Below are 27,437 nucleotides of genomic sequence, written 5' to 3'. Positions count from 1 at the left end.
AGCATCCACTCCCCACCCCCTGCGATCCAGAAAATCCATATAAAATATTTTGACCTCCCTTTGTGCCAGAGAAGTCTGAATTATTATGGTATTAAAAATGAAATTATTGAGATAATACAATGCTATACATATATTTTATACATTTCTGAGTTTCTGAACATTTTCTGTGTTATCTCCTGGCCTTTGTGCATTGTCTGAGACTTTCACAAAAATCCAAAAACAATTTCCATTTAATTTCATATGTCAATCCATGATATATTGAAACTGTGATGGTGAAAGTCACAATGAATACTATCTACATAGCCACAGGCAAATCATTAAGCCATTCAGTTCACTTAGGCACCTCTCGGTTATAAATGAATTGCTGAAGTACGCTGGTGGAGAGAGTTTTGATGCTGGGAGTTAGACACATGAAAATATAGGTTCAGATTCTTCTGCTCTTGCAAAAAAAAGTATTTTAATAATAATGATGATGAAATGCTCAGTTGTGTGGTATATGCTAAAAAAAAAAATGCTGTAAAAGTTCAGGTGGAAATGAACTCCTCAAGACCTTAAAGACTTTTGGAGGAGGTAAGGATGTAAACTGGAGAGTAGGTAGCATTTATGTAAATGGAAGGAAAAAGGAAAAAGCATTTCTAACAGAGGGAACACAATCAAAAGCATGGAGATGGGAATTAGCATATTATTTTTGATAGATAGTAAAAGAGCTAGGCCAGGTGATAAAAGAATATAAGATGATGTAGAATTGTTTTTTTTTTTTAAAGGATGGGTTTATAAGGAAGAGACTCCATTGATTATTTCACTCCACTTAAAAGTAATTACTTTTGTTAAGTAAGAACACTTCTTGCTTGAATCAGTCAATCAGAGCTGATTGTGAACATGGTCTGTATCACTCCTTGAATCAAAGGTGTTACAGAGTGTTATACACCACTTCAGAAGGGATCACTTATTTTTGTCTACTGCCCTAATAAAATAACCAGTGACTGGCATATCTAGGGAAATTGAATATGGAGTATTTGTATGTATCTTCTAGATGGAGGAGTATTCAGAAAACGAAGATGAAACATTAATGTCGAAAGTAGTGTCGGCTGCTGAGATCCGCTGTGAGCAAAAAAACTTTCTTTCTGAAAATAATAGGGTTGATTCTAGGAAAAACTGTGAAGCAGACCACATGTGTTTTTGGTGCCCTGAATTCCCACACATAGAATGTTAAAAAAAAAATGCCATTAAAAGAGATACATTAACATTTGAGAATGGAATTTCCTAGATGAAATAAAAATTTATCTTTAAGAGCAAGTTTTTACAATTCATTCAATCATAAAGTATTTAATAAGGGTCTACTAGGACTATGCTAGATATTGGGGATACATAGGTAAAAATGAAGTATCCCCTGCCTTCCAGGAGTTTACTTTCTATTGAGGGATACAATACGTTCATGTAAACGTATACATAGAAGAAAATTCAGATTTTCCTGGCATTAAGATCAGCTCTCTAGTCACAGGTTCCTCACTCCTGCCTACTCTGTACTCCCTATCAAAATATAATTTTTTACAGTTGTCACTAGAACGATCAGAAAGGCCTTGTATAGGAAGTTGCTATGACTCTACCTCAGTTTTAAAATAAACCATGGATTCTAAGAGTTATAGACAGAAAGACTTGCATTCTAGCATAAGGAATAACATATTGCCCATGAATAGGTATGGGAGATGGAATATTATGTGAACAAGAAGAAAAAATGTCCTGTGTGAGGAATATCAAGGAGGTCAATTTGACTGGTCCATAAGGTATGTGAAGAGGAATAATGAGATGCTCTCATCGGCACAGAGGTGGTGCCTTTTTATATATAGTTTTCTGTAGAGCATCATGTGTAAGGTGATCTTCAAATCATTTTATGGGAATAAAAAGTCAAATGCCCCAAAGGATTCCTGTTCCTTTTTACTCACATTCCTCAGTCACATCTCTAGAGTGATTTGGTCCTTAACTGCTAAATCCAAACCAATCTGAATATGTCTTAAGTACCTATAACAGGCAAGGCACCATACTCAGTTCTGGAGTCAAACAAACCCCCAACAATAACAAAAAATAACTCTGCCTCTTGTTGTGTGGTTCTCAGGTTTCATGGAGCAACAGGATATGAAAATCCCCACATCTGGGAGCTTCAAGGAGTTCTTGGACTTGTAAGTTCTTGTGTCCAGGAGCTTAAATTCCTAATGCTCAAGCACATACAGAAAATCTTCATCAAACCTTACTTATCTGTAATTGATGTTATTTTGATCCAGTTTGGGCTCAAGTTAAGTCTTGTACTCTCTTTGAATGAATGAACAAATGAATGAATGATTCACTTAGCAAATTAAGCAATGTATAAGACTGGAGCGGGGTAGAGAGGATGGTGGTCTATTCAACCCACCTGAAGACCAAGCTAGTAAGAAATGAATAATTTCTGAAGGACTGACTGCCATCCACAGCTTGCCTGCAGATGCCTTCACTAGCAAACATTTCACGAGCAGTTTCAATAGTATGTGTTCACCAAGCATTCATTGAATCCCTACTCTGGGCCACACCATAGGAGAAAAATAATGGAGGTGATGTGTTTAGTGGAAAGAGAATTTCTGTCAAAGGGTATGAGTTCAAATCCCAGCTATGCCTACTAACTACCTAAGCAACTTTGGACACCTCTCTGGGCAACCCCTTGTAAACCTATGATCCACACCAATCATTGAAATAAACCTTAATTTCATTGTCCAGGCTACTAAATCCTCTTGCTTTCTCCAAATCAAAGTTACATTTGTGTTTCCTTCCAAGTTGTATATTATTTGCCCAGATTGCTGGTGGCATGAGATGTAACCCTCAAAAAGCTGGGGTTTGTGGACAATTGTAGAATCTTGGCTTTATATATTGGTTTAGAGGGGATAATTTGGGGTGGGGATAGAGGGAATTCCAGGGAAAAAGTGACAGGTCTTATGCATGTTAAGAATTTCATGCTAAATTTTTACTGTTCTACATTCCAGGCTATAGCCCAGTCCTGGATATAAGAACTCTGTGATGAAGACATACCCCTGGCCACTCCATAACCAAAAGGCTCCTATTCCAGATTCAGAAGAAGCTTTTTCAGCCCCTTCATGAAAAATAGAATGGCCTTCGTGACTCCTAGCAAGCTTTAGAGATTCTAGGAAGGCATGATGACTGACCCAAAAACAATGAAGAAAAGAGGGGTTGTGGGTCAGGGTCAGAACAGGGTATTTTATAAATTCAGTTATCCAGGGGAAAATAACTATTTGTTACTTTGATGATGCTTATATGAATTTAAATCATATCATTAAATATTAATGATTGATTGTGATTTTTTTCAGATTTTTGCTTGAAGCAACTGGCATAATGGGTTGAGTTTCAAGCTTACAGATCTGGTTCAAATCCTACCTCTGATGCTTTCTAGATTTATTACCCTGGCTAGAGCACTTATGTTCCTGTGACACTTAACTCACTAAGTGTAGCTAGCAATAGCAGTTGTGGGCGTGGGGGCAGTCCATATACTAAAGACCTTCACACATAGCTTTGGCTGCCACATTATAGAGAGTAATCGGTGCAGTAGGATAAGAGATCAAACCTAGAAAGTAAGGCAGGTAAAAAGCAATGATGGGCAAGCAGGGATTGTACATCTTATCTTTTGTGCTCCATGGTGGTTACTGCTCACTAGCCATATTATTTGAACTAGACTTTCAGTGGGCAGCAGAAGTCATCCATGGATTGCATACACAGCTGAACCCCATATTTTGGAATAAGGAAATATGGATTCTGTTCTCTTCAGCATCCCATCCTCGAGTGACCCTGAGCTTCTCTGTCATAATTTTCAATATTCCATATTATGGATGACAACCTACCCCATAACTACTTCACTGGTAGAACTTGACTATAGGATTGTCCATGACTGGTATTTAACCAACTTATGTGCCATGTAACAGCAATATTGTTTTAAGAATGACTTTGAGCAAATAAGTCATTTTGATTATTATAAGCACCCCAAATAACTATAAAGGACATATTAGGAAAGATGCTATCTGTATCCAGAGATAGAATTGATAAATATAAATATATACGTATACACACACCTATATACATACATACATGTACACATACTTATTTGTGTCTAATGTTCACCATCTCTGGGGGGAAGAAAGAAAAGATGGAAAAAAAGAAATTTACATGATAACTTTTTTATATATTTAAAAGGAATAGTAAGTTGTACATAATTGATTTGTAGTTTCATGTGCAATCATCTTTTTATTATACTACATTAAGGAATTGCTTTTTTATTCCATAAATTAAAAATTAAATAAAATTTTGAATTTTAAAAAGAAGCTGTGTCATGGTATGTGCAGGTGACTTACCCTACTTGAGGGTAAGTCAACGACTTGTTAAAAAAAAAAGACAGATGAATTGACCTGAATAGGGTCTCACAGTGACCCACACTTGATCATAAAAAGGGTCCCAGTGATCTGTAGATCATAATTTGAGGATCATTACAACATCCTGGAGAGGTATTTATGGAACCTCTTTCTGAACACTTCTACTGATGAAACACTTACTTCTTCATGAAGTAACTCATTCCATTTCTTCACAGTTTAAATTATTGGGGCATTCTTCCTTATATAGATAAATATATTCTCCTTATGGTTTCCATTCATTTTCCATAGTCTTATTCACCTAACTAGAGTAAATCAATGAGCAGATAGGTGGTGCAATGGATAGAGTGCTAAGCCTGGAGTCAAGAAGGCTCATCTTCATGAGTTCAAATATCTTCAGTGCTCTGCTGGACCAACATGTGCAATTTTTCCAGTCTCTTTGGGTGAGGCCAAATATAACTGCTTGGAGAATGTTTCTTAATGATAACTGGATAGAACTTCAAAGGATGAGAGCTTGGGATTCCTTAATTTTGTATAATATTACTGTGAAGTTTAAAGCATCAATCGGTCACTGTAGTGCTCTCCACTCCTGTCACCTCAATTCCCAGTCTTCTGAAAACTTAAAAATGTGTTGGTTACTCCAAAAAATAATGGACAAATATCTGTGGCTCAGAACTATCAAATTCCAAGTTTACAGGGATTAGGTCTAATCTTGGGGGTGGCCTTAAAATAGCTTTGACTTTTCTCTCTCATTATTCCTCTACGCAGAGTTTTCTCTAGGAAAACACAATATACATTATATAGATTTTCACAGAATTAAGTAAAAAAGTATTCCATTTAATAACAAAGACACCAGATACGGGGCAACTTGTGGGGAAAAAATCCACAGAACTCACACTAGCCCATAAATAATCAATGTAATTCTCCTTTCTCTCCAATGAGTCTCACATTTCACAAGATTCCAGCCTCATTATTTGGTTTAGACTCTCCTTAGAAGGAAAACAAACTTGGGGTTACTGGTGTGGGAATCCACTTTACCCAAAAATCCCACTTTAAATCCCACTTTACACAAAAATACATGCAGTTTCCCAGACTCATAGCACCACCCTGTGATTGAGTCCCTTCAGTATGGAAACTTGGGTTTGCTCAAATGGCAACACTCCAACATTCCAGTGAATCTTCCTTTTTACATCATAGTGACACATACAGTTATATAGCCTTATGATAGAAGGAGAGGGAGAGGATGAGTTGAGTTACCCAAAAGGCCCGAAGTTCCCCAAGTTATCTTGGAGTTCACTGGCTAGATTTCTGCCTTCCTGTTTCTTCCTCCCTCCCTCCTTCCCTCCCTCTCCCTCCTTCCCTCCCTCCGGTCCCTCCCTCCTTCTCTCTCTCTCTCTCTCTCTCTCTTTCTTTTTCTTTCCTCACCCATTTCATTATCAAGCTCATAGATTCAACCACAATAGGTCCCTACCCAAGCTCCACTTAATGCTCGTACTTTGGGCTTTCCTGCCTCAGAGGGAATGTCAATAGTAACTGTTTCTCCTTTGACTAGCAACCCTGAAATCTTTGCTCAAGCTGAACTATGCTTCAAAGAGTGCACCTTCGATGGGCTGGCCACATTGCTTGAATCCAAAATGTAGGCTTGCCAAAAAGACTGTTTTATGGGGAACTCGCATGGGGCAAGCCATCCCATGGTGGTCAGAAGAAGCAATACAAGGACACTGTCAAGGTCTCTCTCAAGAACTTTGGATTTGACTGTGCAACATGGGAGACACTGGCACAGGACCACTCAGCATGGCATGCGTACATCAGTAAAGGGTATTTGAAGAGGACCAAAATGACATCACCATGATAAAGTGAAATTTCACTGTGTTTGACTGTGGCGATCAGACCAATCCAAGCTTGGAATGCTCTACTACAGGTTGGGCACAAATAGTCTGTGTGAATATTTGGAGTGGATATCCCAAATTTTCACATCCTACGTTTCCTTTATGCTGAAATTTGGCCTTCAACCAAAAAAGGGAGATTTCTTGGTCAGAGACAGTAATTTGGAAAGGTCACACTATGACCCATGAAATTGGAAGAGTTGCAAGGGATTAAAGTCAAAATAGGGTGGCAAGAGATAGGGACTTAAGTACTCCACTATCACAGTGATTTATTAGAACAATGTGGGTCTAGTGGGGAGTTTAGGTGCCCAAGTGTTTTTCCATCTGAGGGAGTCCAATCATTCAGAGGTAATACTATAAAGCTTATGTTTGTCCTTTGTTTTCAAAGAGAACCATGACATCATGAAGATGCTGATGACATGACTTGCAGTTGAATTTGGTTTGAGTGAAGGAGGGCTGTGCAAGATCACCAGCCTCACTTTCTCTTCCAGAACCATTTGGGAGAGAAGAGGTATTAGACTGACTACCAAACTGAAGGTCTGCAGAGCCGTTGTGCTGACATCATTGTTATATGCTTGTGAAACATGGACAGTCTACCAGCACCATTCCAGGAAACTGAATCGCTTCCATTTGAACTGTCTTAGGAAGATTCTGAGGATCATCTGGTAGAATAAGGTACCAGACACTGAGGTCCTCGCTCAAACTAAGTTGGAGCATAAACAAGTTACAGCCCTAGCCAAAAGCTTTCTTGCATGATGATGAGATCAAGAAAGATGAGGATTGAGAAAAAATTCATTGGGTTTGGCTATTAAGATCAGTGGTAACTTCAGAGAGAGTACTTTTAAATGTGAAGAAATCAGAAACTAGATGACAAGATGTTAAGAAGCAGTGAGAGGAGAAGAAATGGAAGCAAAGACAATAGAAAGTTTTTCTTTTTCTAGGAGTTTGGCTGTGAAAAGGAGGAGAGGTATAGGATACTAACTTGAGGTAATGAGAGGGTTAAGTGAGGTTTTTTTAGAGATAAGAAAAACAAGTGTTTCCAGATAATGAGTAATGAGCCAGTAGATATATTTCCAGGTAGCAAGAAATTAAAGACAGTAGAAAGGGAGAAATTGAAGAATTGTTGTGGGGGGAGAGGCTGGAGAACACAGAAATGGAAGGAATAAATTCATCATTGAACATCGACTATGGATGGTTCAGGATCTGGAGATTCATTGACACAGTTGAATAGTTCCTGCCCTCCACAAATACAAGCAGGGGTCTATCTGACGTAAGCTACTTTGTTAGTCACTCTTTTTTCAAAAGTAGAGTTGGAGCCCAAGGGTTCCGGACAGGGTTGGAGGGGGGAGGACAAGAATCAAATTTGTCCGCTGCTGTCACCCCCTTAAACTCATCAGAAGTATGTTTTAATAAATATAGTTAAAGCTTAAGTCAAGAGAAAAGACAGTCCTCGAATCACATGCCTCAAGAGAATTAGCCCCGCCAACGTCGGCAGAATTGTTTACTATTGTCTACCTCGACCACGCACTGTCAAGGCGACAAACTGCAGAACTAGCAGCTCCCCAGGCCAGCGGACGCTAGGAGGGGGAAGTGGCGACAAGGAGGAGCCATGCTTCACATTGGCCAATATTTGGGGGCTCCCACCCCTGACCCCACCCTGGTTCCACCTCCTAAGTCCTGCCCAAGTTCTTTCTCCAGAGCTCCCACCCCCACCCTTCCCTCTTTCGACTGATTGACAGAAAGTCTGGCCACTTCGGACAGCTCCTTCCTTTAAGCCTTGGGGAAGGTGGGTCTGGACGGGTCAGGGGCTGTGCAGAGCGTCGGGAAACCAGCAGGTGAGCGGGCTGCGGGTCTTTGCCGTCCCCCGAATGCCTTTCTTCACCACCCCGCCCCCACCCCCACTCCCTGGGATCCCTGGTCTGCTGGGGCGGGAAAAGAGCCCCTGACCCCTCTCATTCCCCCTCAAAGTTGAGATCTGAGATTTAGAGCCCCGGGAGAGGGAATGTGGTTCGGGAGGGGGCGACGATTCCTCTTCTTTCCCTGGGGAACTTACACTGTGTCTGCATGCTCATACATTCACGCACATTAAGATTCGATTACGTGCATGCATGCTCATGCATATTCACACATATATGGAATGCATCCTGCACAGGAACGCGAATGCACACGCAACCCACAGGGTGTGTAAACATACACGCACTCTCGGGCACACCCTAACAGAACTCACCGTGTTAACACACACCTTATATAATACCTGTGCGTGATGTTGGGGAAACGAGAATTCATCACCCAGTGCGGACTATTTGCTCCTAAACGAAGACAGATTAAGTAACTGGGGTTACTAGCGCCACCCCTCAACTCCTCAAAGACACCTAGGTCCTGGTTCTTAGTCCCTTTTCATTTCCTCTGTAAGCCAAACCTAAATTTCTCCTCCCCCTCCTGCCCACCCGTGGGCCTTTCGTTACCCCGACCTCCCTAAGTCCACCTCTTTACTTGGAGTGTTCCCTTGAGGGTTAAGAAAACTGGGATCTAGGACACGACAACATTGAATTTCTTTTGGCACCATAGCTAGTGAAACAGAAAGAAGCTCTGCTTTGTCTCCTTCCCACCCCCTGCTTCCCTTTTTAGTGGAACAGGCTTGGCTGATGTCACTGATGTGGCAGTTCCTGTTACAGAACACTAGAAAGCTATTTAAAAAAACAGAAATATGTAACCTTTCTCTAACTTGTTTTGCTGGTCAGCGGAAACAAAAGCTCCTCCTCCTTGCCCAGCATTTCTGACTTCCGCAACAAGTTAGAGGAAAATCAGAGGTGTTTCATAACCAATTTTAGCTATGAGATTCATAATGGAGGTTCAATTTGATCCTCCCCCAACTCTATCACGTTAGGGAAGGCCGGGATGGGAGAAGAGAAGATGGAGAGCAGGAACTAGCCAAAAATGCAAAAATGTGCAGCGTATAAGAATGAGTCAGTGCGTGACTATGAAGCTCTCAATTCTAACATTGACATGCACTTCAAAAACTAAATTAGGAAAACAGAATTTTTGTTCTGTGCATAATTTGATGGGTATATTCAGTAACAACCAAAGGAAAGAGGAACAAAGCAATTCACTGAACGATTCTGAAGGAAGAATACTTCCTCAATAAAGGTGGTTAGGTAGAAGATGATTTGGGAGTACTTTGTAATTTGATTTCTCACTTATAAATGCTTACTGAAGCTTGGTGAACCTTGTCCTCTTCATAGGTGTAGAGCTGGGAGGGACACTAGAAGTAGGTAACCTTAGGGAATTGAGAACTTATTAACCAGATGAGGTTTCTTGATCCCTAAGGAAAATAGATTGAGTAGTTGGGGTAGGCAGAGAGGCAAGGTGATGGTTCAGTGCACAGAGTGCTGGACCTGGAGTCAGGAAGACCTGAGTCCCAATCCACCTTCACATGCTAACTAGTTGTGTAAGTCTAGGCAAGTCATTTAGCCTTTCTCAGTTTCCTTAATCATAAAATAGGGATAACAATAGTACCTACCTCACAGGGTTGTTGTAAAGATCAAATATTTGTAAAGGTCTTAGCACAGAGCCTGGCACACCTTGTTTATTGTTGTTCAAGCTTGTCCAACCTCATTTGGGGTTTTCTTGGCAAATTAATGGAGTGGTTTGCCATTTCCTTCTCCAGCTCATTTTATAGATGAGGAAACTGAGACAAACAGTGTGAAGTGATTTGCCAGTATCACACAGCTACTAAGTATGTGAGGCCAGATTTGAACTCAGGAAGATGAATTTTCCTGACTCCAGGCCTGGCACTCTGTCCCCTGGCACCACCTAGCTGCCCACCATAGGTGTTTCATAAATTGTTCCCTTCTCCTTCCCTAGAAGTCATCAAGTCTAAATGTTGAGGTTGGGGGTGCTTGGGACCTCAAAATACCAACATGCCTGATCCTACCCAAATGAATTTGACTCAAGTCTTCTTTCAGTCAAAGAGAAACAAAGTTTACTAAAGATTCGCCCTATTGGGTAGACTCTTAAGGAGCCTAAGCATTTGTGAAGCTTGTATTGACAAGCAGGCCAGATAGAATCTGCACTAGATTGAATCTGAGCACCTTCGGAGAAGTGGAATGGGTGTTATATACAGAAAGATGGTAGGAGGGATTTAGGGGTGGTCTAGTAGTCTGGGATAACTAGAGAAGGGGTTTAGGGAGGGTCTTGAAGGGAACAGACCATGGAGGTATTGGCTAATTTTAAGGTAACAGATTTGGTCATAGATATTTTAATAGGATCAAGGGTGGGAAATAGCCAGGGGCAACTGGACAAAGCATAATGAAAGACTTGTGGACTCAGGTGAACATCAGGTCAAGTGGAAAGATTCAAGGGGATTCCCAGAGCCTGTACCCCATCATAACCTCCTCATTTGATACATTAGGATATGACCTCAAAGTGATTATATGCCTAACTCAAGGCCAAACAAGCAATAATGGCAGAACTGGGATTTGAACTCATGTCCTGCTGATTGCCAGATCTAGTTTTCACTCTACTATATCATATCATTAAGTTGCACAACGAGATACAATCATTTGGGGGAAGGTATTGGTTGTCTCTACATTTCCACTTTAAATGTTTAACAAGATCGTATTTCTTGCCTTTTCAATGGGTGGGGGAAGGTGAGAATTTACAACTAAAGATAAAATTTCAATTTAAAAAAGGTACTTAGCAAGGATTGATTACATAATATTGAAAGTTTCTTACTAGCAGGATCCATTTGAGTAATGGTAACCCCTTGTTAGTTTGTGAGATGAGCCCTTTATAACCTGCACCTACCCAACCTTTCCAGCTTTATTATTGTAATCCAGTCAAAATGACCTTCTTTCTACTGCTCCTCATCTAATAATAATAGTAATAATAATAGATAGCATAAATAGTTGTAGACTTGGAAGTTTGTCTTGTAAACTTGAGAAATTTTCAGATGATACAGTTTACTAGGTATAGCATTTATTAGAGAAGTGGGGTGTTTATGGTTGATCTCTATTAGACGTTGTAAACAACTAGGTCAAAGGAGGAAGCAAGAAGAGGATTCTTGAAGTTATAAGTGTTGATGTCAGATGACTCCAGGAATGGGAAAGTTCATATGGTCCACAGGGCAACAACCCCCCTGTCCCCCCAAAAAAGTGAATTGCCAGATTAGATGAATATAGTGCCCAATAATTAGAATCCTACTGATGTCCCATAGTACACACAGAAGGTTTATGATTGTTTTCAGACTTCTTGCCTAACAAAAAGTTTGGACTTGGCATATTGGGCAAAATTTTTTTTTTCCCCTGAGAAACACATGTTGAATGTTATAATGAATATTTGGTACAGTGGGAAGAAAACTAGATTTGGAGTCAGAATAACTGGGTTCAAGTCCCAGATCTAGACCAAATCTAATAAGCTGAAAATAATAGGAATACATCTAAATTCTTCTACTCTGAACTCAAAAAAATCAATCACATAACCTCAGGATAAGGAAGACTTGGCTAGATAGTTCATAAGAAGACAATCTGGGAGTTTTAGGAGACTTTGAGCTTGATCCAAATAAGTGGCATGAGATCAAACTAAATCCATCATTATTAAATGCCTAATATGTGCTAAGCACTTTGCTACTGCAGATACAGATACAAAAAAAAAACAAAAAAACTGTCTTTACTCGTTAAGGAATTTACATTCTAATAGTAGCCACAGAAGCTTTTCCTTCATTGTATTATTTGAACTCTACAAGTCTGTCAGGCAGGCAACAAATATTTATTTATTAAGTATTTCTTGTCACTGATCAGTTGTGTCCGACTCTGTGACCTCATTTAGGGCTTCCTTGGCAAAGATACTCAAGTGGTTTGCCATTCCTTCTCTAGCTCATTTTACAGATGAGGAAACTGAGGCAAGCAGGGTAAAGTAACTTGCCCAGGGTCACCCAGCTAGTAGGTATTTCAGGCTGGATTCGAACTCATGTCTTCCTAACTCCTGGACCTGGAGCTCTATCCACTTTGCCACCTAACTGACCCTTTATTAAGTACTTAGTATATTCTAAGCATTGTATTAGTGCTAAAAATACAAATACAAGCAAGAAGAGAGACCCTGCTTATGTCCTGTATTATATACACATAGAGCTCACATTTTAATGTGAGGAAACAACACATTAAAGGAAGCTAAAAAATAGGGGGAGATGAGGGTGGAGAGTGAAAGTGGGGAAATCCAGAGAGTCAGAAACAGAGCCAGGAAGGGAATGAAGCATGACTGGCCTGGGCCTAGCTCCAAAATGGTCAGGAACTTGGGAAAAGGAGAAAGGACTCTGGAGAGAGAGAAGGTGGTTACACTGTGAGAAGGCCTCAGGCCCTGAGGGAAATTTCAGGGTAAAAAGGCAGCTGAAACATAAGGTAGGTTCAGGTATTATATGCACTTTACAAAAGAGGAAACTGAGCCTCAGAGAGGTTAAATGACTTGCTTTTGGTCATATGGCTCATAAGATTTGAGGGTGAGATTTGAATCCCTAACATCCTAACTTCAAGTCCAGTACAATGTATACAGAGTGTCCAGATCAAGGCAGGGAGGAATCCTATGATCCTCTGCTCTAGTTAGACATATCCTGATTATAGTATTCACTTCGAGATACCACATTTTAAGAAGGATGTTGAAGGCTGATGTATGTCTATAGGTATGTAACTAGGATAAAATTGAACACTGAAAACCAAGAAACTGGGGGTCTTTAGCTTGGAGAATAAAAAGCAAGGATACAATTACTTGTCTTCAAGGATCTGAAGTGTCTGGTTGGAGAAGGATTTACTTGGACCCTAAAAGAAGAAGGCTAGTCAAACTCAGTAGGGTCTGATGGAAGTCTAGATGGAAATTGTGGAGAAGCATATTCTAGGCAGATATAATGAGAAAACATCCTTGCAATTAGAGTTGTTCAAAAGAAGGGTGCGCTGCCTCAGTAGGTCATGAGTTCCTTATTTCTCAATACCTTCAGAGAGACAGGATGAGTAGTTGTTCAAGGTATTTTAGAGGGGGATTCCTACTGGAGTATTGTTCAGTTGTTTTCACTCATGTCCAACTCTTGGTGACCCCATTTGGGATTTTCCTGCCAAAGATATTGGAGGGGTTTGCCATTTCCTTCTCCAGCTCATTTTCCAGATGAGGAAACTGAGGCAAAGAGGGTTAAGTGACTTGCCCAGTGATGAACTCAGAAAGACACGTCTTCCTGACTCCAGGTCCAGCCCTCTATCCTCATTTGAATATAGATTGGCCTTGATAAATTATGAAACCCCTTCCAACACTGAGACTGAATGACTGTAAGTATGTTGTGTGATTGACCTGGCAGTGCTCTAGTCCTGTCTCCAGGACTACAAGTTTCTGGGCAGTTACCAACATTCATTAGCAGAGGGAGTTCCCTTTACAAAAAGAGGTCATGGTGCCTCTCCTTATCCCTGATGCAGGGACAAGGGTCCTTAAAGTTCCAGAGTCTGAAGAGAACAATTTCTCATTTTTAACATATTCTTTGTCTGCTTTAGAAGCAATTTACAAATCAAATTCCAGTATCAGTAGGCAGAAAGCTAGGATTGATCCAGTTCTTGTGCTGTTAAAAATATATCCAGCAAAGGATTGGTTAAGGAAGAAAAAAATCACAAATAATCCTTCCTTTGTGGGCAAACCTTTTTTACTTATTTTTTTTATTATTAAAATGAGATATACTTGAAGGGTATATCTGACCATTTTGCTTAGTAGATTGGATAATTGAGACGTTGCTATTTATTTTCTTAAATAGTAAAATACTTGTAGAGAAGAGATCTTTACATTGATTAAATCTCTTTTAAACTGAATGTGGGGCCTATCCTGAGGAAAGACATATCTACTTATATATCTGCTAAAGGCTAAGTGCTGGATAACGTCCACAGCAGGCAAAAACAATCCCAGGTTCGTTTTTCCATTTTCTGTTTCTTATTCAAAAGGTGTTTTAAGTGAGAATTAGTGCCTTAATTCTATTTCCTCTAGTAAATAAATGAAAAGCAGACTCCATTTTATAAATGTGTTTGAGTTTCTGAGGCTCATCTGTTCATTTTCCTGTGCCTAGCTAGTCAGTAGATTGAGTGCTAGGCCTGGACTCAGGAAGACTAATCTTCCTAAGTTCAAATCTGGTCTCAGACACTTACTAGTTGTTAACCCTGCTTGCCTCAGTTCCCCCTCTGTACAATAAGTTGGAAAAGGAAATGACAAACCAATATCTCTGCCAGGAAAACCTCAAATGGGGTCATGAAGAGTCAGACATGACTGAAGAAAAACAACAAACAACAACATACTCTCTGATGAAGACAGAACTTTAAAAATTTAAATTTAAAATTTAAATTAAATTTTTATTTATTTATATTTTTATATTCACTATATTTAAATATTTTATATATTATATTTATATTATTTTACTTATTATAAATTTTATTTATTAATTCAATTTATTTTATTCTAAATTTATTTATTGTATTTATTTATAGTTTTATATTTATTCTATTTAAATATTTTATATATTATACTTATATATTCATATTATTTTATTTATTATCAATTCAATTTATTTTATTCTAAATTAATTAATTTTATTTTATTATTTTTTTATATTTTTTATATTTCATATATTCATTATATTTATATATTTTATATATAGTTATACATTATATTATATTTATGTTACTATTTTATTTATTATAAATTATTAGAATTTATTAATTTAAATGTTTATTTAGTATTATTTTAATTTAATTTAAATTTAAAAAAATATTAGAAACTCAACACAGTAGGCTTCAGGAATAGAAGTGCACATAAAAGTGCAGTTAATGCACTGATACCAAGATGCCTGACTTTATTCATAAAATGTATGTTTATGTATGCATATGTAGAATATCCCTTGCTCTAGCAGATGTGCTCTAGAAAAGATTTGTAAAGCAAACTTTTATCTTTCACGATCTAAAGGAGTTAACTATTTAAAGGAGTTCTTGTATAAAAATGCTAAAAAGAAAAAGTAATTTTTACTGTAGTTAAGGGCCTCCTAAGTGTAGATATAGTTTGATTCATAGTAAATACAGAAGTGTGCTCTTCTATGCTTCATCACAGTCCATGATTGAAAAAATGAACCCTTCTTAACCATTTATGGGGATGGAGATGTGTAATCACTGAGAGTTACTATAATGTTTTGAGAACAACTGATGCTAACATGCTTGTGCTTACTCCACAGATTGTTTTTTGAAAATGGATTCAAAATTCTGCCATATGTTTTTCACACTCTCTGCATTAATGTTTTCAATCACATTTTCTCACCAAGAAGATGAGCAGAAAGTTCTGCTTGTTTCTTTCGATGGATTTCGTTGGGATTATATCTACAGAGTCCCCACACCCCATTTTGATTATATCATGGAGCATGGTGTCCATGTCAAGAAAGTTACTAATGTTTTTGTTACAACAACTTATCCTAATCACTATACTTTGGTGACTGGTCTCTACCCAGAAAGTCATGGCTTAATTGCCAATGACATGTATGATTCTACCCAGAATGAAACCTTCTCCTTAGAGGACATGAAGATCTACGATTCAGAATTTTGGGAAGATGCAGTTCCAATATGGATTACAAATCAACTAGTAGGTCATGACACTGGTGCCGCTATGTGGCCTGGGACAGATGTGAAAATACATGAAGAATTTCCTACTTATTATATGCCTTACAATGAGTCTGTTTCATTTGAAGACAGAGTTGCAAGAATTATTGAATGGTTTAAGTTAAAGAAACCCATAAATCTTGGTCTTCTTTACTGGGAGGATCCCGATGAGATGGGCCATAGTTTAGGTCCTGACAATCCACTCATGGATTCTGTCATTGCTGACATTGACAGTAAGGTACGATACCTCATCCAAGAGCTGAAGAAAGAAAAGTTGTGGGATACTGTGAACCTCATTATCACAAGTGATCACGGGATGACACAGTGTTCTGGGGAAAAGATCATAGAACTCGACCAATATGTCAATCCAAATGATTACTTCCTGGTAGACCATTCCCCAGTTAGAGGCATTTTGCCAAAAAAAGGTAAAGACCCACTTGGTAATTTTAAGAGAGAACGTTTTTGTCTTTGTTCCTTTTGTCTTAACATAGCTTGATGTCTGTAACCAAACTAGAAAGCTTAGATAAACACTTCTGATCTCATTTTAATATACCAAGCTATGTCATAGAAAGGAGGGAAGGAAACAAGCATTTATTAAGCACTTACTGTGTGCCAGGTGCCCCTACTATATGCCAGGCACAAATAAATATACGTATATGTATGTGTGTGTATAATGTGTGTGTATGTGTGTATATGTGTGTGTACAATCTCATTTGATCCTCACAGCAACCCTGGAAGGTAAGTGCCATTATTATCCTCATTTGAAAGTTGAAGAAACTGAACCAAATAGAGGTTAAATGACTTTAACTGGACCCTACTGAGTCTGATTAGACTATCTTACTCTTTCTCTTCCTACCTTTCCAGGCTTACCCCGATCCAAAATGCTGTCCTTCTTATATAGTTCTCAAAACTCTACACTGTCTCACTTTGTTATTGTAGTACAGCCTTTAAGGTGTGTCCAACTCTTCATGACCTCATTTGGGGTTTTCTTGGCAGAGATACTGGAATGGTTTGCCATTTCCTTCTCCAGTTTGTTTTACAGATGATGAAACTGAGGCAAACAGGGTTAAGTGACTTGCCTAGGGTCACAGCAAGTAAGTGTCTGAGGCCTAATCTGAACTCAGGTCTTCCTGATTCCAGGCCCATCCTTCTATCCACTGCGCCACTTAGCTGCCCAGTTGTTACTGGAGAATGTAGACACATAGTAAGAGCTTGATAAATGCTTGTTAACTGACTGAAACACCAAACAATAAAATAAATTCTTTTATCTGCATTTTTAGAAACTGGACTTGCATCCAGGTATCAGTTATTTTGCTGAAGAGTGACTTTATGGGAAATATGATTGAGAAAACAAATTTCATTTTCCCATTGGCTTGCATTCCAAAAATTCCTATGCTTCCTCAGGAGATAAAGAAAGAAAGAAAAATCCCTAAGGAAAACATGGTGAGGAAATGGGGGAAGTGGTGTCTTGATCTGTATCTTTTTGAATGTTATGGTCAAAGTGTGTGGTTTAATATCATGGTTAGAATTCGGAAGCACTTTGCCACCTCCCTCCCCTAGACACTTAGCTTTTCTTTAGCTTTCAGTAGATCCCCTAATTCCACATTTTTTTCTACCAAAAATTACCTTCTTTCCTGCTTTTGCTTGAGTATTAGCCATGTCTGACCAATGGTCTTACAGACTCACAATTACACTGTAATCCTTTATTTCCCTAGTAAATGCCATTAATAATGCATAATGCATTCCAAGTGGAAAATTCCTTAACTTGAGGTTTCAAGTCCTGTCATATGAATCAGCACCCCCAGTTTATTAATTCTTTAAAATGAGTTTACTTATAAACAAAGAACAAACTCTTTGGTCTCCCTGCCATGGGGACACATGACTGGGAGGTGGAGGATTGTGGAGGAGCCAGGGAGAATTTCTCCACATAAGAAGACGAAATAAAAATTGTTGCATTTGGTCAGTTGCTTTTCGCCATGGTAGTTCTTCTGTGTTTTGGAAATGTTGCTTAGTTACTTTATTTACTCCCTGTATGACCCCAGGAAAGTTCCTTTCCCTGTCTGGGCCTCAGTTTCTTCATTTGTAAAATGAAAGAGTTAGACTAGATGACTTCTAAGAGCCCTGTCAGTTTATTTAAAAAATATTTTTAAAAAATTAAAAATGATTATTTTAAAATTGTGATTCTCAATGTTCAAAAGAGCTTTTTTATTTCTCTTGGAGAAAGCTGTTGCTTAAATTTACAATCTGGTTTCAGTTCCTTATATTTCTCTACTCTCCTCCAGGTAAATTTGATAAGATTTATGCAGCATTGAGTAATGCTCATCCTAACCTGACTGTTTACAAAAAGGAAGACATTCCAGAAAGATTGCATTACAAGCACCATCACAGAATTCAACCCATTTTAATAATGGCTGACAAAGGATGGACCATTATACAGAATAGATCCAATACATTCATGTGTAAGTATTTCGTGGTATATTATTACTTCAGTATAATTTTTATTAACACCTATTCCATCATTGGGGATTAATTGTTGGTTGGATAACTAATCACTTAGCCGGGGGTATGACAGATAGGGTCAAGTCTGGAGTCAGGAAGTCTCATCTTCTTGAGTTCAAATCTGACATCAGACCCTTACCAGCTATATGACCCTGGGCAAGTCACTTAACCTGTTTGCCTCAGTTTCCTTATCTGTAAAAGGAGCTGGAGAAGGAAATGGCAAAGCACTCCAGTATCTCTGCCAAGAAAACCCCACATCAGGTCATGAAGAGTGGGATATGACTGAGATGACTGAATAATAACAAACTAATCAGTATTCTCTACTAATAGTTAAGCAAGCCTTTGTATCCTGAAAGTTGACAACCTTCTTAAAGGAAACAATTTACTCTGTTTTCTGACAGGATCCAGCTGTAGTCTCTCCCCATTCTAATCCACCCTCCACTTAGCTGCCAGTGATTTTCCTCAAGTGGGGGAGTCTGATCATGTCAACCCCAACATACAGACATTCAATAAATGTCAATGGCTTCCTATTATGTCCAGGATCACATATAAAATTCTCTCTTTGGCATTTAAAGTTCTTTATAACCTGTCTCCTTCTTACTTCCCCACTATTCTTTACTCCCCTACATGAACTCTACAGTCTAGTTTACTGGCTTTCTTACTGTTCCTCTCAACTACATGCCTTGGTGCCAGCTAGCTTGTCCCCTCATGCCTGGAATGCTCTGCCTCTTCATCTTTACCTCTTAGGTTTCTTGGCTTCTTTAAAGACTTCCTTAAAAAAGTCACTTTCTGCATGAGCCCTTCCCTGGTCTCCCTCTTTCTCACCCCCAGTGCCTTCCTTCTAAAGACCGTTGATTCATTTCAGTCAAGTCCAACTCTGTGTGATCCCATTTGGGGTTTTCTTTGCAAAGATACTGGAGTTGCCATTTTCTTATCCAGCCCATTTTACAGATGAGGAAACTGAGGCAAACAGGGTCAAATGACTTGCCCAGGGTCACACAGCTAATAAGCAACTGAGGTCAGATTTGAACTCAGGAGAATGAGTTTGTCTCACTTTCCTCATCTATAAAATGGGGATAGTAATAGCACCTACCTCCCAGGGCTGTTGTAAGAATCAATGGAATAATTATTTGTAAAGTACTTAACACAGAGTAGGTGCTATATAAATACTATTATTATCCTGTGGTAAGTTGATAATCTGAGTAGAGTTGAATAGTAAATTCCAAAGAATTTAATTGAAGATTGCCTATAGAGTTCATAGTATGTGGTCTAGAGAGATCCTATTTGACTTTCCATTTATTAAAGCAAACTTCAGTGCATTTTTATGACTTCTGTGCAAAAAAAAATTACTTTTAAAACTCAACCACATTTGTATTTAACCACAAAATATGAAAAACCAAATGTTATGCAGTTGGCTAACTCATCTACTTTGTATTTTGCAGTAGGTAATCATGGCTATGATAATGAATTTTCTGATATGCATCCACTGTTCTTGGCCCATGGTCCTGCTTTCAAGAAGAATGTTTCAAAGGACTCCATGAACTCAACAGACTTGTACCCATTGCTGTGCCATATTCTTCACATTTCTCCAATGCCACACAATGGGTCACTGGCAAACATAGAGGAACTGCTTTCTGAAACAGTCCCCAAGGTGATTCCACGTAATACGACGACTCCACAGAGCACTGTGAACCTAAGGATTTATAAGCTGCCGTCATATGCCTACTTTGTGGGAATCTTCCTTGGTAGCGTGATAGTGATTGTGTTTCTTCTAGTATTTGTAAAACATTTAACTCGCAGTCAAATGCCCACCATACAACAGCGGAATGCTGAAATAGCTCAGCCCTTGCTGTGGTCCTAAGATTGCTTAAGAAAGGACACTTTTGTAGTTATTTGTTGTTTAAAAAAAGAAAAAGTCTGATTCCAGGAAACCAACTTCAGAATTTGCATAGAAAGGACATACAGTACTTTTACACACACACATACTACACATACACATACATGCACATACACAAACTTGGACAAAAGTTCACAGTGCCACTTACCTGCATGAAATTAAAAACCTAACTAAGAGCATGTCTTAACTTTACTCTTTAGCCTTGGAGGAGATTAATAAACAATGTTAGATGAACTGGAGACGTCTTAGACATGTGATGACTTTTAATCCTTATAGATACCTCACTTTTGATTATTCTTAAAAGAAAATGAGTTTTATTTTTTAAAATGTAAATTTTAAAAATGTCAATGCACTTTATAGACTACTGAGTCCTAACATTTAGTCAACTGATGAAAAAGAGAATGCAGGTAGACACTGCATTTTTCCTGTTATAAGAAGGGGGTGTGAGGTCTTTGCCTATAAGAGAGATGCAGAGGTTGCTTCATAATTATGAAATACATCTCCTTAAAAGTTAGGGGACCTAGATTAAGTGAAAACTGTTCTTGACTAACTAGACCTCCTTTATACCAAAAAAAAAAACCAGAAGCAGTTACCTCTATGGATGCAACTCATCATAGGCTTTCTAAAGCACTTGATTCTCATTACACTTTTAGAGAATATTCCATATGAAAGAGCAGCCGGCAAGGTTACTTTAAAAGCATCTATTTCCATTATAAACTACTTTTTACCACTTCCTATTTAATAGTCTCACTCTGATTACCTTCATATTGCCAACATCAAGTTCATTGTAGTCTCTATTACTTAACTGAAATATGTAGATATGCCAAGGGGAGTTAAGTATTCTGGCATTACAACTTTTTCATATCATTCTTGGAGTATCTAATATCTGATTCTTTAAAAAAAATTACTGTTAACGCTGTTAAAACCTAATAGGGCAAAAGTAGGACCTTTCCCTTCCTAAAATAGGATGCGACCTATATAAGCACCTTTCATCTAGGTGTTTATACAACACCTACACAAAGGATATAATATAATCAGTAAAGTTATGCTATACTACTGCTATGTCTAAGAGTCAGGGTGGTATAGTGGATAGGGAGCTGGCCTTGGAGCCCAAAAGACCTGAATTCAAGATCTGCTTCTAATGTGTACTGGCTGGGTGACCCAAGGCAATTCACTATACCTCTCAGACACTTCTTTTTTTGGTCAACTGAAATAATAACTTTAAAAAACTCAAGTAAAAATATTACAATGACCTTATCTGAAAAATACGTGCAACAATTTATATCTCTATCACCCTTCTTCTATTAATTAAAAAAAAGCAGAAACCTATTTTTTCTCTCTCCCATTTCTAACCCACTAAAAAAAAAAGCAGTTTTCTTATACCAAATATTCATAGTCAAGCAAAACAAATCCCGTCAATAGCTATATACAAAAATATATCTATGGATCATTCTACACCCCACAAGCTATCAGCTTTAATGGATGGTGAATTTCATTATTGATCCTCTGGAATCATGAACAGTCATTGTACAGATCATAGTTCTTACAGCTTATAAAGTTGTCTTTTTTAGAATTGTCATGGTAGAAAATGATTCTCCTGGTTTTGGTCATTTCGCTCTTCAATAGCTTCAAAATTATTCACTCTCCAAGATCATTAATTGTGCAATGCTTGAGAGCATTTCTTTATTAGATAGTTCCTTTTATCAGAGAAATCACAGGTCTGGTTCCTATGCCCTAACATTACAATCAGTATTGATCAAATAATTTTCTTTATCAGACCCTAAAAACAAACCAAAAAAAGCAACCATATAAAGTGAGGAAGATTGTCTTAAAGACCACCTCAGAATACATGTTAAAGTGCTAGGCATACATAAGTCAGTAACTGGCAAGAATTAAATTTAAGCTTAGAGTTATATGCTCAGTAAGTACTTGCTTGAGATAAATGGACCAGCAATTTAAAGTTTTTTTAAAAACACTGCAACTTCTAAAACATGGAGGGTTTGGGATTACTTATTTCATTAAATCAAGACATTAAGTGGATTTCTGCAGTATATGTAAGGTGCTTTGCTAGGTGCTGGGGATGGAGAGGATTATGGGTGAATTAGTCTAAGGAATAAATAGCTTTTTATCCCTATGTAGTACTTGTGATGTATCAAATGTCATCCTAGCCCCTCTCATTCCCAATTGTATCTTAGCACAAAAATATCCTCTAAGGCATTTCTTTAAGGGCTTAAAAGGCCTCTCAGAGAGAAGAGTGAATATTGGGAAAGAAAGGTTTTGTTTTTTTCTCTTAAATAATGGGAAATTATGTCATTTCTCTTAGTAGACAAATTCTCTAAGGTAGGTCAAAAATGTAGCCCATAGAAAATCTTTGCATATAACTTGATACAGCTTTGTACTAATGATTAACAAAAACATATGCTATGATTACGTACTCAAAAGTTGTAAGAAATAAGACATTTTGTAAAAAGTTACATAGCATATGACGATAACTGCACTTTAATGCTTTCTCAAATAATGTGAACAGATCATTTGTTAGATAATAGCATTACTAATGCTTATTAACACCAGAGTTGTTTTACATAATAAATGAATGATGGTACCTAGACTGAATACCTGTTTATAAGCCTCTTTAATTTGTGAAAAATGATACTGATATTTAACCTCAAAAAATGTAGAACCTGGGTCTACCATCTCAGAAAATATATGCCTCCATGTTGACTTTCCATTTTCCTATAATGTTGGGATGTTACTATGTGGATGATACAATTGGAATGTGATGGCTTTGAAGGTAAAATACCCAAGGCTTTGTTTTTTTTCTCTTGTATATTCATCATGAAGCCAGTTTTCCCCCATTCTAGAAGTTGCTAATACAGTAAACAGTAAGGTGTAGCAAACATTATTTAATAATGAAGAAAAATCAACCTTGTAATAATTCCATTAAAATTAAGATTCTAATATACATCTCTAATTGTTCATTTCTAAATATCTGACTTTCTACTTTTACAGGAAAGATAATGTTCGAAAATGAATCAAGGTGAATGTGGGCTAATTCAGCAGGGAGATTGAGGCTGTAGGATTTCTTGAGCTTGAGAGTTCTGGGCAAAAGGCAAAGCAAGAATGGAAAAAAAAAACCTTTCAAACACGGGTTCCATTTTTTAGTTGCTTTCTTCAGGACTCTGGCTGACTACATTTTCTCATGTGAATCAATCAAAAAGTACTTATTAAATATGTTACATACCAGGTACTGTGCTTAGTGTTGGAGATAAAAGATAAAAATGAAACAATACTATTCTCAAGGGGCTCACATTCTAATGGTATGGACAATACATATGGAAGGTTTCAGGTGCAAGCCAGATGGAAAAGTCCCATGGTCCTTAGGGTGCAATGGCAATTCAGATATTAAAGCCTTCTTTCATGTCTTTATTTAATGTCACTGCTCCCAGGGCTATTTGGTTGTTCCCATCAGGGTCTAGACAATCTACAAAACCAAGTCCTGACTGTGACATTGAAAATTTAACAACCGTCTCTCAAGAACAACGTCCAAGAAATGGTGGTCAAGGTGGTGGTGGTGTTTTGACTTGTCTGTCACATGTTGCCTCCTGTCTCTCCCTCTGGTTTTAGGGCAAGATAGATTTCTATACACATTACTTGTATTTCTCATTTCCCAGTTGCATGCAAAAAACAACTCTCAAGATTCATTCCTAAAGCTCTGAGTTTCAATCTCTCCCCCTTCCTCCCTCCCCATTCATCCCCACTAAGAAGGCAAGCAATTCAATATAGGTTATACATGTGTAGTTATGCAAAAGACTTCCATAATAGTATATTTCCCTCCATCCTATCCTGCCCCCCATTTATTCTAGTCTCTCTTTTGACCTTATGCCTCCCCAAAAGTGTTTACTTCTAATTACTCCCTCTTCTCATTTACCCTCCCTTCTATCATTCCATCCACACCCCACTTCTCTTCTCCCCTACTTTCCTATAGTGTAAGATAGATTTTCATACCAAATTGAGTGTGCATGTTCTTCCCTCCTTGAGGCAAATGTGGTGAGAGTAAGCTTCACTTTTCCTCTCTCACTTCCCCTTTTTCCCCTCCATTGAAAAAGTTTTTCCTTGACTTTTTTATGAGATAATTTGCCCCATTCCATTTCTCCCTTTCTCCTCCCAATATATTCCTATCACACCCCTTAATTTTATTTTTTAGATGCCATCCCTTCCTATTCAACTCACTCTGTGCTGTCTATATGTATATAATCCCTCCAACTACTCAAATACTGAGAAAAGTCTCGAGTTATTATATATATATATCTTTCCATGTAGGAATGTAAACAGTTCAACTTTAGTAAGTCCCTTGTGATTTCTCTTTCCTATTTACCTTTTCATGCTTCTCTTGATTCTTGTGTTTGAAAGTCAAATTTTCTATTCAGCTCTGGTCTTTTCATCAAAAATGCTTGAAAGTTCTCTATTTCATTGAATAGCCATTTTCCCCCCAAAGTATTGTACTGAGTTTTGCTGGGTGGGTGATTTTTGGTTTTAAGTCTAGTTCCTTTGACTTCTGGAATATCATATTCCATGCCCTTTGATCCCTTAATGTAGAAGCTGCTAGATCCTGTGTTATTTTGATTGTATTTCCACAATACTCAAATTGTTTCTTTCTGGCTATTTGCAATATTTTCTCCTTAAGCTGGAAACTCTGAAATTTGGCTACGATATTCCTAGGAGGTTTTCTTTTCAGATCTGTATCAGGTGATTGGTGGATTCTTTCAACATTTATTTTTTCCCTCTGGTTCTAGAATATCAGGGCAGTTTTCTCTGATAATTTCATGAAAGATGTCTAGGCTCTTTTTTTCATCATGGCTTTCAGGTAGCCCCATAATTTTCAACTTGTCTCTCCTGGGTCTATTTTCCAGGTCAGTTGTTTTTCCAATGAAATATTTCACATTTTCTTCTATTTTTTCATCCTTTTGGTTTCATTTTGTAATTTCTTGGTTTCTCATAGTCATTAGCTTCTATCTGCTCCATTCTAACTTTTAAAGAACTATTTTCTTCAGTGAGCTTTTGAACCTCTCTTTTTCCATTTGACTAATTCTGCTTTTTAAAGCATTTTTCTCCTCATTGGCTTTTTGGACCTCTTTTGCCATTTGGGTTAGTCTATTTTTAAAGGTGTTATTTTCTTCAGCACTTTTCTGAGTCTCCTTTAGCAATCTATTGACTCGCTTTTTTCATGATTTTCTTGCATCACTCTCATTTCTCTTCCCAATTTTCCCTCCACCTCTTCTTACTTGATTTTCAAAATCCTTTTTGAGTGCTTCCATGGCCTGAGACCATTGCATATTTATTTTGGAGGTTTTGGATGTAGAAGCCTTTTAAGTCTTCCTCTAATGGTATGCTTTGTCTGAAAGCATGAAAGAAAATACCTGTTCACCAACAAAGTAACCTTCTATAGTCTTTTTTTTTCCATTTTATGGGCATTTTCCCAGCCAGTTACTTGACTTTTGAGTCCTTTGTCAAGTGGAGGGTATACTCTAGGGACCTTTAAGTTCTCAGTTCCTTCAAGGTGGCACAGTCAAGGGAGAGGAGTTTAGTCCTCTCCTGGCCTGCACTCTAATCTGGGAGCAACCACAATCTTTTCTGCCCAGGATCTGCGAGTAGGGTTCCCTCTCAACAACTGCCTCCAGCTCCACCAGGCCAGTGCTCTTCCTCACCCCAGAGCTGCCACTCAGGGCTAACATCCAGATCAGCTGCTTGATTCTCTCAGTGGCTGCCACTGCCCTGGGCCCAGCACTAGGACTGGACCCTGCTCCTTTCTCCCCCAGATGAAAGAGTTTTCTCACTGACCTTTGAAGCTGTCTTTGGTGTTTGTGGGTTGAAGAATCTGGGAACTACAGCTGCTGCCCATGATTCTGTGCCCTGGAGCCTGTGCCAGTCCTATCCATGCTGTGCCATGTAGCCAAGGCTGGACTGTGCTTCCTTCCGAGCCCAGAACAATAAAACTTTCCTGTTGGCCTTCCAGGCTGTCTTAGGCTGGAAATCTCCCTCACTGTCACTTCATGGCTTTGGCTGCTCCAGAATTTGTTTAGAGTCATTTTTTCCAGGTATTTTATGGGCTATGGGGGGGAAAGTTACAGAAGGACCATCTTTCTACTCTGCCATTTTATCTCTGCTCCCCCCTTCCCCATCCAACAAGCATTTTTAAATATCTACTATGCTACAAGTCCCACACTAGCTGCTGAGATTACAAATGCCGTGAAGTAGTACACGCTAGCAATGGGCTTTTGTACTAAACTGTATATTTGTCGAATCGAATGACTTTTTCTCAATCCTCATCATTTCTTGATGCTTGACCACTTTCTCCTGAATATTCTCTATTTTTTGTGACATTGTTTTTTTCTTGTTCTTCTGTCTGATTCTTCCCTCTTTAGTCTCTTTTATTCAACTAGCATTCATGTCCTACCTCCTAACTGTGGCTTTACCCTAAAACTCTGTCCTGGGCCCTCCAAATTGTTTCTGTTTTCTCTTAGTGAACTCATAGGATCCCACAGGCTTGGTCATCAGATGACTCCCAGATCTTTAATTCTAACAAATGGTGTGCTGGTGTTTACTGATTCTCAAAAAAATTATGTATATAAAAATGGTAATAAATAATATTTATATAGCACTACTGTGTGCCAAGCAATGTGTTAAATGTTTTATAAATATTATCGCATTTGTTTCTTATAACCACTTGGGAGATGCTATTTTTATCCCCATTTTTCAAATGAAGAAACTAAGGAAATGAGGAAAAAACTGTGATTTGCCCAGGGTCACACAAGCTAGTAAGTGTCTGAAGCCAGAGTTGAATTCAGCGTCTTCCTAACTCCAGGAAATGTATGTACACACACACACACACACACACACACACACACACACACACACACACACCCATATATTATAAATTTTACAGATAAAGGAATGTGAAACACATGATTTACAAATAAAATATACTATACTCTACTGTAAATTACATATAGCCAACTGAATATCATGGAATACTTTGATTTTTGCTAAACTCTTGTATCTTTAGCCAACCTATGGCAGCAATTCAACCATAATTTGATAT

At 38.2% G+C, this 27,437-nt stretch overlaps 2 protein-coding genes across 2 annotated transcripts in view; both read left to right on the top strand.

Moving 5' to 3' along the window:
• The window catches only part of LOC140522793 (maestro heat-like repeat-containing protein family member 1), a 128,899-nt gene extending 120,667 nt beyond the window's left edge, over positions 1-8,232 (top strand). The window contains 4 exon segments of the mRNA XM_072638051.1: positions 1,034-1,103; positions 2,114-2,177; positions 7,595-7,685; positions 8,026-8,232. Coding sequence (XP_072494152.1) covers positions 1,034-1,103; positions 2,114-2,177; positions 7,595-7,685; positions 8,026-8,232 — 432 coding nt within the window.
• On the top strand, positions 8,006-20,577 carry ENPP5 (ectonucleotide pyrophosphatase/phosphodiesterase family member 5). The gene is made up of 4 exons (XM_072642342.1): positions 8,006-8,121; positions 15,525-16,367; positions 18,225-18,401; positions 19,884-20,577. Exons 2-4 carry the CDS (start codon positions 15,539-15,541, stop codon positions 20,300-20,302), a joined length of 1,425 nt encoding a protein of 474 aa, XP_072498443.1. The 5' UTR covers positions 8,006-8,121; positions 15,525-15,538; the 3' UTR covers positions 20,303-20,577.
• Positions 20,578-27,437: the final 6,860 nt, after the last annotated feature.

Source organism: Notamacropus eugenii, chromosome 2 (assembly GCF_028372415.1).
Source record: "Notamacropus eugenii isolate mMacEug1 chromosome 2, mMacEug1.pri_v2, whole genome shotgun sequence".
Taxonomy (NCBI): Eukaryota; Metazoa; Chordata; class Mammalia; order Diprotodontia; family Macropodidae; genus Notamacropus; species Notamacropus eugenii.
Note: the sequence above shows the minus strand (reverse complement) of the source record. Positions and strands in the feature narration are given on the sequence as shown.